General features: G+C 67.1%; 2 protein-coding genes across 3 annotated transcripts; one reads left to right on the top strand and one right to left on the bottom strand.

The window, feature by feature from the left end:
• Positions 1-4: 4 nt before the first annotated feature.
• Positions 5-1972, bottom strand: CHLRE_09g411100v5. Of its 2 annotated transcripts, none has more exons than XM_001696647.2 (6): positions 1943-1972; positions 1700-1846; positions 1377-1524; positions 1024-1177; positions 461-550; positions 5-260 (listed from the first exon to the last, which is right to left on the bottom strand). In XM_001696647.2, the coding sequence occupies exons 2-6, from the start codon at positions 1749-1751 to the stop codon at positions 183-185; spliced, it is 522 nt and encodes a 173-aa protein (XP_001696699.1). In that variant the 5' UTR covers positions 1752-1846; positions 1943-1972; the 3' UTR covers positions 5-182. The 2 variants fall into 2 exon arrangements, with proteins under 2 accessions (XP_001696699.1, XP_042921561.1); XM_043066265.1 differs by having other exon boundaries at positions 1700-1761.
• A 140-nt stretch (positions 1973-2112) lies between these two features.
• CHLRE_09g411050v5 (uncharacterized protein) lies at positions 2113-10454 on the top strand. The gene is made up of 2 exons (XM_043066264.1): positions 2113-2971; positions 4222-10454. The coding sequence occupies exons 1-2, from the start codon at positions 2500-2502 to the stop codon at positions 9063-9065; spliced, it is 5316 nt and encodes a 1771-aa protein (XP_042921560.1). The 5' UTR covers positions 2113-2499; the 3' UTR covers positions 9066-10454.
• Positions 10455-12167: the final 1713 nt, after the last annotated feature.

Here is a 12167-nt window from a genome sequence, read left to right as displayed (position 1 = left end):
AATCACCCAACCGGCGTTACAACTTTCAGGCCCGCACGCTCTACGCGAGCGGGGGCACGGGAAGCGCAATCGTCACGCGCGGTGGCGAATCTGGGCAACGTCCTGGAAGACAGCGGCCACTACGCCTGTGGTCCTGGCCTCAGCCCTCCCGCCGCACACCGCCGCCAGTAAGCAGCAGATGTTTACTGGGGGGCGGCGCCGCCGCGGCCGAAGCCGCCCGAGCCGCCGAACTGGGGCTGGTAGGCACCGGGGGCGCCGGCCTGTGCAGGGGAGCGCAAGCAGCGCAGGACACGCAGCACGGCGCGTGAGTTTGTGGTGCCCCCGACTGGACGAGTCCTCCCTGTCCCCCGACACCATTCGTTGCCCTGTCCCTCCATTCTAAGAATCAGCAGGGCCAACAATGGAACAAAAAGAATGCCGAACACGAGCGCGCGCCGGACCCCTTGACCCAAAGCCTCACCTTGTCGGCACCGCGGCCGAAGCCGCCGCCCTCGCGGGGAGCACCGCGGTAGCCCTCGCGGCCACCCTCGCGGGGGCCACCGAAGCCACCCTGCACGCAGCAGAAATGGCGCAAGCGCTCGAGTTACAACACCGCACGCATTGAAGGGCCCGTTCTTTTATAAACTTGCTCGGCCCAGTCCCTAGCCCCCGCTGCGTCTGACAGCCTCCTGCAACGCCGCGGCGATGCTCTCCTCTGTCCTGTGTTGCCTCGAGACGCCTTGCGCTGCTGACGCCGCTGCCTGCACCCTGCATGCCTTAGCATGCTCCCACCGCCGTAACCCAAAGCTGCGCTCCACTGCTTTGCAGAAGCGTGAAGGCACGCCCTTCTGCTTGCGGCTGCCGCCTCCAGTGCTGCTGCTGCCGCCTCCAGCTGTGCATGCGCTGCCGCCGCCGCTGTCGCCTGCTGCTGCCGCAGGCGTCCGCCACAGTCCAATCCACGCGCTGCTGTCTCCCAGCCGTCCTCCCCTCCGCTTCCGCCTCCCTCCACCACCCTCCTCTCCTCTGTCTCGCTCTCCTCCTCACCTCACGGCGGGGCGGGCGGTCGCCGCGGTCGCCGCCGCGCATGGGCGGGCCACGCTCCAGGGGGCGGTTGGACTTCTTCAGGGTGGCGGGCACGATCTCGCTGGGCAGGTTCAGGTACTCGCGCAGGTAGTCAATGCCCTTGTTGGTCAGGAACCTACATGTGCAGATATGTAACACCATACGTGTGTGTCGGTGCTTGTGCGGACGGGAGGGGGAGTGGGGATGCGACGGTAGATGCTGGGCGGGACACGACGAGAGAATGTGTGTGCGGCGTCGCCCTGCGTGGTTAGTACATTGCCCCGCGCGCTCGGCGCCCCCCCCCCCGGCCCCGTGTGTGTGTGCCGCGCGCTCACCAGTAGTAGTGGCGCCAGGAGAAGCGCTCAGTCACCAGCTCCTGGGACTTGAAGCTCTGCATGAGCTTAATGACCTGCAGGTTGGGCACGCCGGGGATCTCCGGGTGCTCCTTGAGGTTGAAGTCCTTCTCCGCCTGAAGGACACCCTCTGCGCGCACAACGAGCAAATACAGGTGTGTAAGCATACATTGGGGAAATAAATTTGCGGCCGAAGAAAGCGCGCGCCGCAGGCTGTGCGCCGACAAGCGTCGCTAGGCCCGGCGTCCATGTCCCCGGGCCTCAAAGAACGCGAACACCGAGGTCGCATACCAACTGATGCTCACCCTTGAAGAGGTACTTGTACACCTCCCTGCGGTTCTTCTTGGGGATAAGCATCTTTGCTGGCCTGAGGAAGAGACAGCCACCAAGTGGGGGTTTGGGACCTCTCTTTTACGCGTCGACTCGAGGTCGACTCGACTCCCGCTGCACACCTGCGCGAACGCGCAACCCCGGCAAAGATGCACTCAGTTCAGGCGGCGGCTCGGCGCGGTTGCTGCATGTGCGCTGCTTCTGCTGGCAGAACTTGCCTGTGGTGTGAGAAGAGTCCTATGGACGGTAGGTGAAAGAGGAAGAGCCAGGCTTGCGAGCGCGGTCTTGACCGCGGTCTCGACCCCGCGATTGGGGCATGGGCGTGTTTTGCCCTGCGGGCCACCGTCGGCACCGTCTCCCAGCCCAATTCCCACAACTGACGTGCCGCATACTAAATAAATTTCATCCATATGCTTCCAAGCTTTCCCGCCTTGGACTGTTACGCACTTCCGAGAGGCCCGCTCCGAGCTCAAATGCTTTGCAGCAAGCTCTTGACTTGATGATCCAACAGCTAAACTTAGTGGCCGTTTTGGTCGTGTGTTCTGAACGAGTCAACCCAGTCTCAAGAACTTTGTCGCGTTGCCGGCGTGGCGCTGGCAACATGTGCCGCTGACCTTCGAGGCATTTGACTATCAAATAGCAGCTTAAGCTAGCGCATGGCCGGCCCGCAGCGATCGTTGGAGGCATGCCGTGTGGGAAGGCTGGCATCGGCCTGAACACCCCGCGTTACCTGCTAGTGCACACTACACCGCGAGCCCTTGCGAGACGCTGACACATGCAACAACGGCGAGGCTTCAGCGGGCGGGACAGGGAGCCCCCGCCAGGACCGCATGGGCCGTGGAATGACCGCGATAGGCAGGAGCCCGCTTCAACTTCAGGTCGGCCTCCATGGCCGCCGCAGCAGCACGCAGGTCACAGGGGCGGCACGCCTGACCCCGGCTACCCCCCTGACGGCCCTTACCGGGGTCCGCCGCAGGGCCACCCGCAGGGGCCTCCTCCTCCTGGATGGGCAGGACCCGACCCTGGCCCCTACGCGCACCACCCAGGCCAGGCCCCTGCAGGCAGGGACGGCCCTCCCGGGCTGCCGCCGCTGCATGCGCAACAGTACCCGCCGCAGGAGCAGCAGCAGCAGCCATGGGGCCCTGACGCCCACGCCGCACAACCCCGCCCTGGCGGCCCCGGCGGATCTGGGCCTGGACCGAGCGATGGCGCTTATCCCCCCGGGCACGGGCCGGGCTTTCATCGAGGTGCGCTGCATGGGTGTCTCTATTGCTGCTTGGCGTGGTGGGGTTGGCGCCGGTGAGCGCAGGGCACGCAAACGGGGATTCGGGTGCTGTGGGAAACCGGGTGCTGGGGACATGGGACGTGTGTGGCGCGTGATGCTTTGCCCGGGTCTCTGTACATGCTCTTTAGCCGACGGGTCTCACGTGGCTGCCCTAGATGCCCGGACTGCTTTTGCTATCAGCACAACCCAGCCAACGCTAGCTGAAAGCGCAGTGCAGCAGCCGGCATGCCGAATTACACCAGCTTATATTACTATGTTGGGTGGAGATAGGGAAAAAGGGAAGAGGAGGGACTGCCAAGCAATTTCTGGTACTGACTGTTGTGTCGGGGTCAATCACCTGAGCTCGACGGGGGCCTTGCATTGTTGCTCACTGTCTGCACTGGTGCTCGTGGCGATGCAGAGGGCAGGGCCTGCAGTTGTTTTGGCTCGTACGCCCGTCCAACACTGCTTCGGTGCCTGCAGCCGCGAGCCAGCAGGCCCTGCCCGCCCATCCTGCTTCACCCTGCGCCCGCCTCCTCTAGCACTGGAGCGCTGCTGCATTCACCGCTCACACATGCACTGAATCTGTGTGGCAGATCCGGGCGCATGCGCAGGATAATGCAGGTGTTATTGCACAGCAGCGGACTGAAGCAGATTGAAACGTAAAGACACGCTCTTGATGGCCCCCTGGTGTAGTTCAACACGGTCCCATCGCACACCCCTTGGTGTAGCTAGGCGCCCTGCTGACCGCACGACTGGAGGCGGAATGCCGCTGTGCAGGGCCTAGATCTAGCCCCCCGTAGCTGTATGCCCACAATGCCCACAGGTCCTCCACTGTCTCCCAACCTCCTGCAGTCCCGTGGCCGCAACTCGTTGTCGTGTTACATGCGAAGTCGTGTATAGCCACCAGCATTGGGCTAACGCCGCCCCAACCCTGCCCCAACCACCTTAAAGGCCATGCGAGCGGAGCCCTGCCGTAGAGAGCGGGGACAGAATCACAGCGTCCTTTGCAGAAAGCGCGGTCCCGCTTGTACCAAGAATCGTGTGCTTTCCGTGCCTAGCTTGCTGGTGTTCTCAACGCGGTCGTGCGGATCCGTGTGGCCGTACGCCTCCCAAACCCCTGTGACCGTATGCCTCCCAAACCCCTATATATCTTACCCACGGCTTGCACCGCGTTGCCAGGCTGTCCCTTGAATCCCTCCACGCCACCCCATCTGTCTGTCTGGATTACAGGTGGCCCCCCGCAGCACCAGCAACAGCAACACCCACAGCACCAGCAGCCTCCGCCAGGCTATGCTATGCCGAACGGCGGGCCGCCGCCGGGCGGGCCCTACGGCCAACCGCCGCCGCAGTACGACGGACCAGGCCCTCCGCCGTACCAGCAACAACAGCCGTACGGGCAACCTGGGCCGCCACTGCAACATCAGCTGCAGTACGAGCACGGCTATGGTGGCGCCAACGGCCAACCGCCGCCACAGCAGCAGTACGGCATGCCGCCGCCGGGACCCTACGGCGGCGCCGACGCGCCGCCTCAGCAGCACATGCCATACCCTCACCCGCAGCAGCAACCGCCCCAGCAGCAGCAGCAGCCCAATCACCCGTACCCGCAGCAGGGACCGTGGGCAGGCCCCAACGCTCCGTCGCCGCCAGCGTACGGCGCCGCCGCGCCGCTGGCTGGCCCGGGTGCCGGACCCCCATCCGCAACCAGGGGCCCCCCAGCCAACGGCACACCTGGCGCCGGTCCTGGGACAGCTCCCGCTGGATCTGGGCCCGGCCCTGCATCCGGTTCTGGATCCGATCGCGGGGGTCGCCCACGTGCCTCACGCTGGAGTGAGCCCAAGACCGCAGGCGAAGGCGAGGGCGGTACTGGTGGGAAGGCGGGCGCTGGCGCGGCGTCGACGCAGCAGAAGCAGGGCGGCGGCGGTGCTGGTGGCGGCGGCGCTGGCGGTCAGGAGGGCATTAGCTTTACTATCGGAAAGGGCGCTGCCGCAGCGGGGCGCGGGAAAGGCGCCGGGCCGGGGCGGGGCGGCGCAGGGGCTGGCCGCGGCAGCGGGACAGCAGGCTCCGCCTCGGCAGGGCCAGATGCAGCGGCTGCAGACGGCAGGGGCGGGGGCGGGGGCGGCGGCGGGGATGGGAGCGCTGGAGCGGCCAGGCGAGGGCTTGATGACCGCCAACAGCAGGACCGGGAATCGCAACTGCAACTGCAGCAGCAGCAGCAGCAACAACCACCCGGCCCACCCGGTGGGCCCTGGGGAGGCCCGCCCGAAGCGCCACACCAGCACCACCACCAGCAGCACCACCAGCACCACCACCAGGAACAGCAACAGCATCAGCAACAGTACCCAGGCGCAGGGCAGCCGCCGCCGGGCTTTCCTTCGCACACCGGTGGCGGACCTCCCAGAGGCGCCGGTGGCGGCGGCGGGCCTCCAGGCGGCGGCGGGCCGCAGGATGGGTATTACGGCGGGCCACCGCCGCCACACCAGCAGCAGCAGCCACAGCCCGGCTTCACGGCTTACGGTGCGCCCATGCTGGGGCCGGGCCAGGGGCTAGGGCCAGGAGAGCGCGGGTACCCGCAGGGCGAATACGGCGGCCCTGGCGGCCACGGTGGCCCTGGCGGCCCTGGTGGCCCTGGTGGTCCAGGTGGCGGCGGTGGTCCGATGCCGTACGGTCAGCCGCCGCCGGGGCAGGGGCCACCGGGGCACGGGCTCCCAGGGCAGGGGCCGCCGCCGGGGCCCTATGGCGGCCCGCCGCCGCCTTACCAGGGCGTGGGTGGGCAGATGCCGCCGGGCCCACAGGGCTGGGAGTCGCAGCAGCAGCAGCAGCAGCCGTGGCAGCAGGGGCCGCCCCCAGGGCAGGGGCCGCCGCCGGGGCAGGGGCAGGGGCAGGGGCCACCGTACGGGTATCCGCCACAGGGCAGTGTGGAGGTGCAGGGCGGCCCTCCCATGCAGCAGGGCGTAGGTCAGCCTGGGCCGCACTGGCAGCAGCACCAGCAGCCGCAGCACCAGCAGCCGCAGCACCAGCACTCACCCGGCCAGCCTCCGTTCCAGCCACAGCAGCACCAGCAGCCGCAGCAGCAGCAGCCCAGCCAGCCTTCATTCCAACAGCAACACCCACACCGACAGCAACAACAACACCCACACCAGCAGCTGGAGCCGCAGGTGCCGCCGCCGCCGCCTTCGTGGCCGCCGCCAGATGATGCGGCAGGCCAGCGGCCGTCGGGGCAAGGGCCGCCGCCGCCAGGCCAGCAGGGGTCACAACCGCAGCCGTCGAACGCCAAGCGCAAGACTCGTTGGGACAAGGACGAGGGCGAGGGCCAGGCCGGTGGCAGCGGCGGCGGCGGCAGCAGCGCAGGGCGTAATCAGTCGCGGCCGCACCAGTCTGATCCCCACCGTTCACCGCCGCATCGCTCGCCGCCGCACCGGTCACCTCAGCACCGCTCGCCGCCACACCAATCGCCACGCGGCCGCGACGGCGACCGTGACCGCGACCGTGACCGTGACCGGGGGCGTGACGACAGGACCGGCCGCGACCACCAACACGACCGGGACCGCCCGGCTGACCGGGGCCGGCAGGGCGGCAATGCGCCGGCTGGGCAGCAGCAGCAGCAACGACAGAGCGATGAGCGCATGCCGAAGCGCTCGCGGTGGGAGCCGTCGCCGCCCGCAGAGTCCGCACCGCCGCCGCCGCCGCCCGGAGGGCCGCCGCCTGCCCAGGCCATGGGCTCTGTCACGGGCACCGGACCCCAGCAGCAGCAGCAGCAGCACCCCGACGCGCAAAGGCATCCTGCCATGCAGCAACAATCACAGCAGCAGCAGCAACAGCAGCAGCCACCCGGGCAGCCATGGCAGCAACAGCAACAGCCGCCGGGATCCTGGCCACCTCAGCCCCAGCAGCAGCAGCCCTACGTGCCGCAGGGCCCGGGGCAGCAGCCCTATCCCCACCAGCAGCGACAGCCGCCGCCGGGCGCGCAACAGCAGCAGCCGCAGCAGACTTCTTGGGCTGGGCCGCAGGGGCCGCCACCACCCCAACAAGGGCAGCAGGCGCCGCAGGCCGGGCCGCCGCAGCCCGGGCCGCCGCAGTGGCAGCAGCCCCAGCAGCAGCAGCAGCAGCAGCAACAACCAGGCGCGCTCCAGTCGGGGCCGCCGGGCATGTTCGGGACAGGGGCAATGCCATCGCAGCAACAGCAGCAGCAGGGCACACAGGCTGGGGGCATGCAGTGGTCGGGCGGACCGTCGGCATCACAGCCGCAGCCGCAGCAGCAGCAGCAACTATCGCCACAGCAGCAACAGCCGCAGCCGTGGGGCTCTGCAGGGGCGGCTGGCGGGCAGCCGCCCCAGGCGCCGGGCGCGGCATGGCAACAGGCGCCACAGCAGCCACAACAACAGCAGCCACAACAACAGCAGCCACAACAACAGCAGCCACAACAACAGCAGCCGCAGCAGCAACAGCCGCAGCAGCAACAGCCGCAGCAGCAACAGCAGCAGCAACAGCAGCTGCTTGGACAGGGCGGTTGGTCCGGGCCAGGCGGCTATCCTGCGTCGTCGGGTGGTCCGCAAGCGCCGCAGCAGCAACCGCAGCAGCAACCACCGCAGCAGCAGTGGCAGCAACAGCAGCAGCAACAAGGGCCGGGCGGTGCCGGTGGCATCGCGGCGCCTTCTGCGGCTGCCGAAGGCGCCGTTGCAGCCGGCCCCGACGGCGGCCAGCAGCAGCAGCAGCAGCCGCTGCACGCGCTGTTGCAGCAGCCTGACCTGCTGAGCAGCACTCTGGCGGCCCTGCAGCAGCACTTCAACCAGCAGAAGCAACAACAACAACAACAACAACAACAGGCTGTCGGGGCAGCACCCGCCGCACCCGTCGCACCCGCTACTGCCTTGCCACTTGCTGCAGCCCCTGTCGCCAAGCCCGCACCGGCCCAACCACCGCCACCCGCACCCGTGGCACCCGCACCCGCGGCGCCTGTCGCCGCGGCCGCGCCTGCCCCGATGAACACCCCCACACCCACCACGGCGGCGGCGGCGGGCGCGCAGCCGCTGATGACGCTGGGCACCATCACGCTGCCGCCCAACGTGGACCCCACCAAGCTCTCCACTGCAGACCTGTTGGCGCTGCTGATGCAGCAGCACGGCGGCGGCCTGGGCGGCGGCGGCGGCGGCGGCGGCCTGGGTGGTGCAGCCGCTCCTGCTGCTGCCGCTGCTGGTGTTGGTGGTGGTGGTGGTGTGGGGGCGGGCGCGGGTGCTGGTGCGGCGGGTGCGTCAGCCAGCAGCACACCGCAGCTTGGACAGGTGCTGGCGGCGCTTGCCAAGCAGCAGCAGCCGCAGCAGCTCCAGCCGGCCCAGCAGCCGCAGCAGCCGCAGCAGCCGCAGCAGCAACAGCTGGGCTACAGCTCAGCGGCGGCAAGCGCACCCGGCGGCATGGGGCCAATGGGAGGCTACATGCCAGCTGGTGCTACTGCCGGCGGTGTCGGGAGCTCGGGCGCTGCCACTGCGTCGGGCCAACCGCTGGTCAGCCCGGACGCGGCTGCTGCTGCCGCCGCCGCCGCAGTGGCAGCTGCCGCGGGAGCCCTCAACAGCGTTGCCTCGCGTGCGGCTGTCGCCGCGCCGGGCGCCGCGCCTGCTACAGCCTCTGCAATGGGTGGCATAGCGCCCGCTGCTGCACCTGCGCCGGCCCCTGCTGGCCCCGTGCCCTATGGCGTGCAACAGCTGCAACAGCCACAGCAGCAGCAGCAAGCCTACGGTGGCGCCCAGCAGCCCTGGGGATACCAGTACCCGCCGCAGCAGCAGCATGGCGGCTATCACCCGGCGGCACCGCAACCACATGTGCAGCAGCTGCCACCCCAGCAGCAGCAGCAGCAGTACGCACCGCAACGGCAGCAGCAGCAGTACATGCCGTACGGGCAGCCGTACGGCGGCCCGCAGGCGCAGCCGTACACGGCACCGCCTGCCGGGGCCTCGGCAGTAGCAGGGCCCGGGGGCGCTACCCCTCCTGCTCCTGCTCCTGCTGCAGCCAGCGGGCGGGGTGGTCCGGCAGCCGGGGGTCAGTCGTATCCGACGCCACACGACCCGCGTCGTCGGGGCTAATGGACGGTGCCCGTGACGTGCGTCCACGGCCGTGTAAGCGGATGGTAGCCGAGGTCGATGTGGCTGGCGTAACGAAAGCACAGGGGGCAAGGATTGACGTCTCACGGCTGGTGCGTGTGCGTGTGATGCATCTGTCCAGCGGCCGATGTGGAGCAAGTGGATGGCAGGGGGCGCGTGCGGCAGGCGGGGGCGGACAGGGGGCATTGGTGAGGCCCAAACGGTTGCAGTTAGGGTGATGGGTGTTGGGATTGGGTTGGCGCTACAATGATGGCACACGCGCCACGGACTTGTTAATCGATTGGGAGATGGAGAAGCCCAGTGTGGGGCGTTACTGATAGGAGGGGCCCTCGGCTGGTCCACTTGACTCCTGATGAGGGGTGAAGCTGTGTGAGCGTACGAGGCGCGAAGCGGGAAACCCCCAGGGCTGCACCACCGCCCGGACGCTGTCTTGCTTGGGACTTGACCAGTCGAGGCGGTGAGCGAGATCTTGGGCGACGTGGTGGGGGGGGGGGTGCACGCATGCACACATGCACCTTTGATGAACGGTGGGCGTTGGGTCCCGGACTGGAGCCGGATGGTGCTGACAGGGCCGCACGGCACGGCCGCACGGTATTGTCTGGTTCTAGACTTCTAAGAACTTGACACCGTGCTCTTGAGTTGACTGGGATTGACAGATTGACATGGAGGATGAGGGACTGAGATCACTGAATTGGTGCGTTGCATTCCACGGCCCCATTTCAGGTGCCAGCGTGTCGTGAAGATGATTCAAGCCGCTCGCCCCGCCCGCCCCTACCTCCTGGCACTCAACTACGCCAGCCCACATCCTTGGCGCCGGCGATTACATTCCTTCATTCCTATCCGATACCCAATATTAAGCAAGCCCTTGAGCAAGCCCGACCCCTACTCGTTGACTCGGGCACGCACCGTAACCCGCCTGAACACGCGGGGTAGCTATCAGCCCAAACACATGCCACAGCTGCGGAACTCGCCCACGCCCTGCACGCAGTGCCCCCTGCTTATTCACCAGCAAGGCAAACTATATCTAACCGCGCGCGTTTCGCCGCAGTGCTGTCCGAAAGTAAGAATTGACATTACCGGCGGAGCTACCGTACATACAGTACTTGCGACATCATGCAAGGTTGACAACTCATCACGCACACACACGAAGTACTACGCGTCTTTGCCCCGTATACAATTGTACTACCTGAACTGCTGAACACCAAGTCCCTCCAGTATCATATGCCTGCTGTGCTCTCAGTTGTGTTCGTGTCGTGTTGAGTTAGCGTCATCAGTGACGACATCGGCCCCGTCAGAGAGAGCCTAGCAAGTCCTACCTGTCACTGGCTCGTGAACTGCGTCAGCAGGTCCCTCTTGTAACCAATGCAATCTGTCACGCCATACCAGGCGACCGGGCGTGCGGCACCCCAGCAGGCGCAACGCCCGTCTGCCATGCGTTGGTGCGCCGCGGGCGCCCATGCATCTGGTCATCTACTTGGCAGCAGCAGGGGCGGCAGTAGCGGCCGGCTTATTGCCGGCGGCGCCGAAGCAGGCGCAGTAGGCTGCGGCCATGCACAGCACGCCAGCCAGGGTGTTGCCCAGCGTCACGGGCAGCAGGTTGTTGGTGAGGAAGGCGCCCCAGCTCACGGGCGCGCCCTGCACGATGCCCAGCGAGCAGAAGAACCTGTGGGAGCACGTGTGAGGGGGAGGGGTAGCCATCCATGGGATGGTGTGTATCAAATATGAAGTGAAGTGCCGAAGTGAGGGGGAGGGGGGGAGGGGCGTGTTAAAGAACACAATCAGAGGCGTGTGTCAGTGTGTGTGTATGTAGTGGGTGCGTGAAGTTCATGCGTGTGTGTGAGCCGGGAGAGGAGGGAGGCAGGGGCAGGAGGCAGACGTAGAGGCAGAGGAGGGATGAAGGGAGGTAGCGGCGGTAAGCCTCATGCACTGTAAGCGTGCAGGAACACACCAATCCCTCGCCCCCTTCGCCCCTGCCCCTCGATCGCTCCCCTCACATGTTGGCCACCGAGTGCTCCAGGCCCAGGGTGATGAAGGCCATGACGGGCAGGTAGGCCGCCAGTGCCTTGCCGGGCAGCGAGGTGGCGGCCGCCGCCATCCACACCGCCGAGCACACCAGCCAGTTGCACAGCAGCCCGCGCACCAGCGCCTGCAGAGCAAAGGCATGGCAAGCAAGCGCAAACGGTATGTGGCATCAAGATGGTGTTGAAAGTTGAAAGCAGAAGGATTTATGAGGTCATCGGTGTGCAGCACGAGCACGCAAGAACGCGGGCACGTAGGCAAGCAGCGGGCGCGCCTGGGCATATGGTACACGGTGTACACACGCACATACACAAGCACACCCACACCCACCCACCCACCCACCTGGCCGAAGGGCAGCGCGCTCTTTGCCACCGCCATGTTGGCGGCCACTGGGCTGGTGGCCAGCAGACCGGTGGCCGCCACCAGACCCACCATTAGCAGCGAGCCCACCGCGTTGCCGGCGTAGCTCCAGAACCAGTTCTTTGCCAGGTCCTGTGGCGAGGGGCGGGGATGGGTATCGGTGGCGTGGGGCAGGGGAAAGGTTGGAAGAAGTAAGCGGAGGAAGGCAGGGCCGGGATGGAGGCCGGGGTGGATGGTGCAGGCAGAAAGGGGGAGAGGAGGGTGCCGGGTGGTTGCATCGGCGCATCGCGCACGTGCGAGTCTTTTACGTCTTTCCCGTGCCCAAACCTACGTTGTTGTGCGCATACCTGAGCCAGTCCGACCCCAGTCCGACCCCCAAGGCCACCCCCCACACACACCTTGGGCGTGGCCTTGCCCTCCGCCACCGCCGCCGTCACCAGCGCCGTGTTGCCGGTGTACAGTTCGGCGCCGCACACCAGTGTGATCAGCAGCCCGAAGGGGAACAGCGCGCCCATCACCAGGCGAGTCAGGATGGGGTTGGTGGCGCCCAGGCCTGTGCGCGGAGGCGGGATGAAGAGGGGATTTAATAGGGCAGGGTTTAAGGGGGGATCGTTCACCCGGCTTAGTATGCTCGTCAAGGCAGGCTCCAACATGGCACCACGTCGCAAACAAGCGAATGCACTCCGCGTGGTCCAGACACGCACA

This window comes from Chlamydomonas reinhardtii, chromosome 9 (genome assembly GCF_000002595.2).
Source record: "Chlamydomonas reinhardtii strain CC-503 cw92 mt+ chromosome 9, whole genome shotgun sequence".
NCBI classification, from domain to species: Eukaryota; Viridiplantae; Chlorophyta; class Chlorophyceae; order Chlamydomonadales; family Chlamydomonadaceae; genus Chlamydomonas; species Chlamydomonas reinhardtii.
The sequence above is the reverse complement of the archived record's forward strand: the minus strand, read 5'-3'. Positions and strand labels throughout refer to the sequence as shown.

What these genes read in the sequence shown, in the direction of transcription:
- CHLRE_09g411100v5 (XM_001696647.2), bottom strand. Translation starts at nt 1,751, where the DNA reads ATGCTTATCCCCAAGAAGAACCGCAGGGAGGTGTACAAGTACCTCTTC. An exon ending in ACCGCCCGCCCCGCCGTGAG is followed by an intron (nt 551 to 1,023) that starts GTGAGGAGGAGA and finishes TGCTGCGTGCAG; the next exon opens with GGTGGCTTCGGTGGCCCCCG. An exon ending in TCGGCCGCGGTGCCGACAAG is followed by an intron (nt 261 to 460) that starts GTGAGGCTTTGG and finishes TCCCCTGCACAG; the next exon opens with GCCGGCGCCCCCGGTGCCTA.
- CHLRE_09g411050v5 (XM_043066264.1), top strand. Translation starts at nt 2,500, where the DNA reads ATGCAACAACGGCGAGGCTTCAGCGGGCGGGACAGGGAGCCCCCGCCA. An exon ending in CGGGCCGGGCTTTCATCGAG is followed by an intron (nt 2,972 to 4,221) that starts GTGCGCTGCATG and finishes TCTGGATTACAG; the next exon opens with GTGGCCCCCCGCAGCACCAG.